Source organism: Zingiber officinale, chromosome 7A (genome assembly GCF_018446385.1).
Source record: "Zingiber officinale cultivar Zhangliang chromosome 7A, Zo_v1.1, whole genome shotgun sequence".
In the NCBI taxonomy this organism is placed as follows: Eukaryota; Viridiplantae; Streptophyta; class Magnoliopsida; order Zingiberales; family Zingiberaceae; genus Zingiber; species Zingiber officinale.
In genome coordinates, this window is record NC_055998.1 from 92,073,301 (window position 1) to 92,078,816 (window position 5,516).

At 30.5% G+C, this 5,516-nt stretch overlaps 1 protein-coding gene across 1 annotated transcript; it reads right to left on the minus strand.

Annotated features, from left to right (window-relative positions):
* Window positions 1–2,452: 2,452 nt before the first annotated feature.
* LOC122001782 lies at window positions 2,453–4,411 on the minus strand. Its single transcript, XM_042556703.1, has 2 exons — window positions 4,260–4,411; window positions 2,453–3,744 (listed from the first exon to the last, which is right to left on the minus strand). Exon 2 carries the CDS (start codon window positions 3,702–3,704, stop codon window positions 2,814–2,816), a length of 891 nt encoding a protein of 296 aa, XP_042412637.1. The 5' UTR covers window positions 3,705–3,744; window positions 4,260–4,411; the 3' UTR covers window positions 2,453–2,813.
* Window positions 4,412–5,516: the final 1,105 nt, after the last annotated feature.

Below are 5,516 nucleotides of genomic sequence, written 5' to 3' on the forward strand. Positions count from 1 at the left end.
AATTTGAGGTCAATTTATTAAGTTTGATTTTAATTAACATTCTTAATTAAATTAAGGTTTATTCATTAATTAAGTATGAATTAAATTTTTTAGTTAAATTTAATTAAGTTGAAATTTGAATTAATTGATTTAAATTAATTAGAGATCAGGTTAAATTAAACTTAGATTAATCAGATTAATTAAGGTTTATTAAGTTAATTAATAATTAAATTTAGGTTATAAAGAAAATAAAAAAAACTTTTAATTAATTTAAATAATTGTTTAAATGTTAATTAAATTGATTAAGATTAATACATTTTTAATTTTTTTATATTTAATTAAGTTTTAATTAAATTAAATTTTAGTTAAGTTAATTTTAAGTTGATAACTAAGGCTCAATTATGGAGATATTTTAGTTTGTTTCAGTTAAGTTTAAGTTAAAAATTAAAATTATTAATTTAGGTTTAATTTAATTTAGTTTGATTAAAATTCAAATTAAGTTAATTTTTGAATTTGTTAATTTAATTAGTTAGTTTAGGATTAATTAAGTTAATTAAGTTGATTAATAATTAAGTTTTTAGGTCATAAAGAAAATAAAAAAAAGTATTAATTGAGTTAGTTGCTTAAGTTTGAATTAAATTGATTAAGATTAAGTTAAAATTTAAATCTTAGATCCATCTCGCCCATTTGCCACCAATGTTTTCAAATAAGGAACTTTATATTTTCTACGAGATGGTTGTTAATTGTATCTTTGTGAATTTAATTTAAATTTTAAAGAATTGATTGACATTTGAGTTATATTTAGATTTAACAATTAATCAGTTAAGTGCTCATTTTAAAAATCAACTTCCAGATTGTGACGAGACACAGAGACCTTTTTGGATATAAGAGCACGACCACTTAGCTTTTAGACAAAGTATTTTAAAGAAATTATACACTTATCATTCTTTCTGATAAATCCTAGTCTAATTAATTTAGGACGTGGCGAGGTAGCTTCGATTAGTTTTACTTAGGTAAGTAGGCCAAGTAGGATATGTCTTACCCCACTTAATTCTTTAGACCAAGTTTTCTTAACGTACTATCATCTTACCCTACCTTGATACTAGATTGGATAAGTGTCAATAAAGTCTAATTCCTTATCTAATCATTCTAAATTAAGTAGAAAAATCCACATGCAAAGAAAGTTGTAAATCAAATAAACATGCAAATTTATATAAAACAAACAGTTTTTCTATTTGTTTCCCTTGGATTATAAGCTCGATAAGTCTATTTAGATAATGTATTTGACCCTTGGAGATCCAATATTAATTTAGTCCAACTTGATTAATCAAGTTTGATTTAAGGACTCATGTTTGGACTTGATTTCTAGTAGTTTGATTCACAATCGATAGGAACAATTTAATTCAAGTTTTAGCTTTATATCATAGTTCGGATCAATTGTATACGATCTTTTATTTTTCAAATATCATATTAAGATTTTTGGAACTCAAAGTGAATCGTTTCAATGATTCTTTAAATTCTTTGATTTGATCTTTCAGAGTGAAATTTTCTTTCTCAAGTTGTAGAACTTGAGTTGAAGTTTCACTTTGAACTTGTCTAGTCGAAGAATTTGGGTTAATCTCTTTCTTAAGAACTTTTATCTTCTTTTGGAGTGACTTGATCCAGATATTGAACTTGACTAACTTTTGCATCAAGTAGTAAATCATATCGTACAGTTTTTCAACTAGGGGAGAATGTACTTAGTTATTTGGTTCGTTTGAAACGGATATAGATCTATAGTTTGTCTTGAACTCAGTTTTGGATTCAGATTCAAACTCAGGCTCAGACTCAGTCTCGACCACTTGTGAACCATGCACGAACCATAATCATCTTAAATGATTAAAATTAAAGGTCGATCCCTACAAACCGTCGAACCATTCATTCTAAATTGTAGTTGGGTCTAGTTATGGACCTAAGTAAATTGATTCGTTCTTACCTTTATTTTAATATTTTATATTTCGGCTGTTTTTAGATAAGAACAATGACGAAAAAATACATCTACTATTCATTACCGTGCCATATTTATTATGGACTCATTCTCACCATTTTGAATGACAAACATATCAGTGGGAAATTTTTTTAAAAAAAATTCTAAGTTGAATAAATATTTTGAAAATCAACGTGTATAAAGTATGCTTCAAATTTATTCAAAAAAACGAATGTATGCTTTCAAAATTAATCTGATAAAATTTAAAATAATAATAATAATAATAATAATATTCTATATAAAGTTGTTTAATATAGGCATCCCTAATTACAACACTATTAATAATTAATATGTAACCGAACATATTTTTAATACAGCCCTTGTCTATCGGAACTCTTTCAACTAAAAATAAAATATCGTTTGATATAAAAAAAATAATTAAAGAAACCCTTTTAATTTCTACCTAGAACAAACACAAAAACTTTTGTCTATCCCAACTCTTTGAAATCCAATTCTAAATTCTTAGTAAGATATTTGAAAGAACAGGACTACCTTATTACAACTTGCAAATGTAAGATAACACATTTTCTGGAGCAAAAGGAATTATTATTCATGCACATGATTGAACAAAATATCCATCTCGTGAATTCTGTGATCATTCGGAAGAATTTGGAGTCATTCATCGCCATTGATGTAATCACATTGACATTGCAATTCAAATCTTTGAATCTGAATTCAAGCAATTACCACAATTGCCACCGATCAGTAACTAGGTAGTCATTCTCATCTTGTTCGTCGTCTGAGGGCTATTCTTATAAGAACAAGCACCAAGATGCGAGTTCTATCATTTCAAGCACGACTATAAGCATCAAGATGCATCTTCATTGTCGTCGTCATCTGAAATCCAAGATGGCTCTATCCATCCTGCTTGGTAACCTGGCGAAGTAACTCTCTCAACAGCCCTTGCATTGCTTAAAAGAGGTTCGCCCCATCGAATCACCCTTCTTGCCCTTTGAGCCCTGGATGACTGCCTAAAAGAGGTTCTTGATCTGGAAGAGGGTGACAAGGTTGACACACCACTATTTGCTCTAAGTTGATGTACATGCACAACCAGAACCATGGTAATCGAAGAAAACCCTATAAAGCTATCGATCGCCTCCTCATCGTTAGTGAGGTGCTCTCTAGTAACAGGTGAGTGAAACATACTGAACAGGTCTCCAAGATCTCGCTGTCGTTCCATCCTCCTCCAATCTTGCTGACGTTCAGGATCTGCCTCAGATGGTCGCGCAGATGGATGCTCTTTCCTTGCATGCTCCCTTAACTCCCCGTAAACACCAGTAAACGAACATGATTCCAAAGAACAGTTACGAGATCTAGCATTCATATACTTGCGAGCGGACTCTATCACCGTCCAACCAGTGACATGCCCACGGCAGAGGGGGCACAATATGTCAATCGGCAATTGCACATTGTCCTCCTCCTCTGGCAACTTGTTCGAGAATGACTTTCGATACAAATCTAGACAGTTGGAGTGGCGGTAACTGGTGTCGCACATGAATGCATGACACCCCTGATCGCGTGAAGAACATTGAAGAAGAACAGCATTGTGAGGATGCTCCATGCACACAGGGCAACGAACATCTTCCCATTTCTTATCATCCTCTACAACTTTGAGAGATGGACTACACGAGGAAGTAGACCGGAATGGCGAAGCACGACATCGGTGATCCTTCGATCGAGACCTCCTCTCCTTTGGCATTTTGATTGATTTTAGAATGAACACGAAAGTTTCTCAGTTCCTGTACAGAATTTCCACAAGAACAGAAAACACAATCACTATGCAAAGTAAACAAATGCAACTAAGTGAACTCTCATTTTCTAACATAATAATACACAATTACATAATATTTTATTGAAACCCTAAAGCTCCATAAATAACCAATAAATGCTATCACACAATTGAACATGGCATTCCCTTCAATCACAAGGATTTGGACGTTTTTTTTTCTCCATGCATCATCGAGGTCAAAACTCACATCTTTGATATTGTTGCAAGGGTCTCGCAAGCAAATAATAATAAAAAAAAAAAAGTCTGGCTTAAGGTCGCTATCAGTACTGAATTGGGGGAAACAGATGAATTCCAATTGAATCCCAATTAAAATATCAAGATCCCATGAAAAAAACCTTCAATCAAAAAACCAAACCACCAAGGAAAAATATCATCTAAACAACTAGATACCATGAAAACACAGAAGACGAAAACAGATCATCGAGGAAACTAGCGGAGAAGAAGATAATCGGAAAGAGATCTTACCTAGAAGAAGAGCTAAGGGCTTTCGATCTCTCTGCAATCCGTGAACAAGAAAGGAAAGAAATCTCTTCTTCAACTTGGTTACGGCGCAGATACGGCGGAGCGAACCCTAAATTCTCGACAAAGCAATAACAGTATGAGGCCTGCCATTTTTTCCATATATATAAAATCCTTGGTACTCGATTACAGACAATCCTTCGTACTCAATATAGCTACTCATTTTAATACCACCAACACGTACGTGGGATCAATAACATTCGACGAATCATTTTAGTCAGGTAAACATCTACAATAGTAACATAACATGCGATAACTGACGTGTTCCATGACGTGTCCTGGTTCTTGGCCGACTAAGGTGTGCCATAGTCATAATACGAATATTAAAACTCCACAAACAAATAAAAAATAATATATTTTTTCTTACCAAAAATAATAAACTACTACTCAAATAAAACAAGATAATTTTTCAAAAGACGCATATAAAGTTTCAGAATCCAAGAAAAAACGATAAATTAGAGAAACATTCTTAATCATAATTTTAACTTTGGATATAATTTTCATGTTAAAATTTTTTTTTTTCATTCCCGGCATACAACTAAATTTCATTCTTCCCCTATTTCATTTTCATTCTACCTTTTAGTCGACGGTTTATTTTTTTTCTTTCCTCTTTAATTTACTTATAACATCTTTTCTCTATTTTTTTTACTCTTAAATTAGATTAAATTAAATTAAATAGATAATCATCTAAATTTATTTATTTTAAATTTTAATTTAAAACCTTTAATAAAAAAATTTAAAATATGAAAGAAGGTTAATAAAAATTTAATTTAATTTAAATTTTTAATATGTAATTATAAAAGAATAAAAAATAAAAATAATAACCAGAGTAGTTTTATTGATAAAAATAATTATAAAATAAAAAAAATCACTTTAGTGTTGATTTTTAAAAACTAATAATATAACTTAAATACCAATATCGTTATGGTACTGATGTTTAAAAGCCAACACTGGTGTTGGTATTTAAAAATCAACACCATAGCTTAAACATTAGCATTATTATGGTGTTAATTTTCTAAAAAACAATACAACTTAAACGCCAGTATCATTGTTATGTTGATTTTTTAAAAATAGTAAAAAAAAATTACATATTTCGATTCTAGAGCACTACATAAATCTACAGGAGTTGGAATTAGACCGATCAAAATCCTAACAATGAGTTTTGGTCAAAATTAATTGATGGATTTAGGAAATTAGAATTTC

What these genes read in the sequence shown, in the direction of transcription:
- LOC122001782 (XM_042556703.1), bottom strand. Translation starts at nt 3,704, where the DNA reads ATGCCAAAGGAGAGGAGGTCTCGATCGAAGGATCACCGATGTCGTGCT.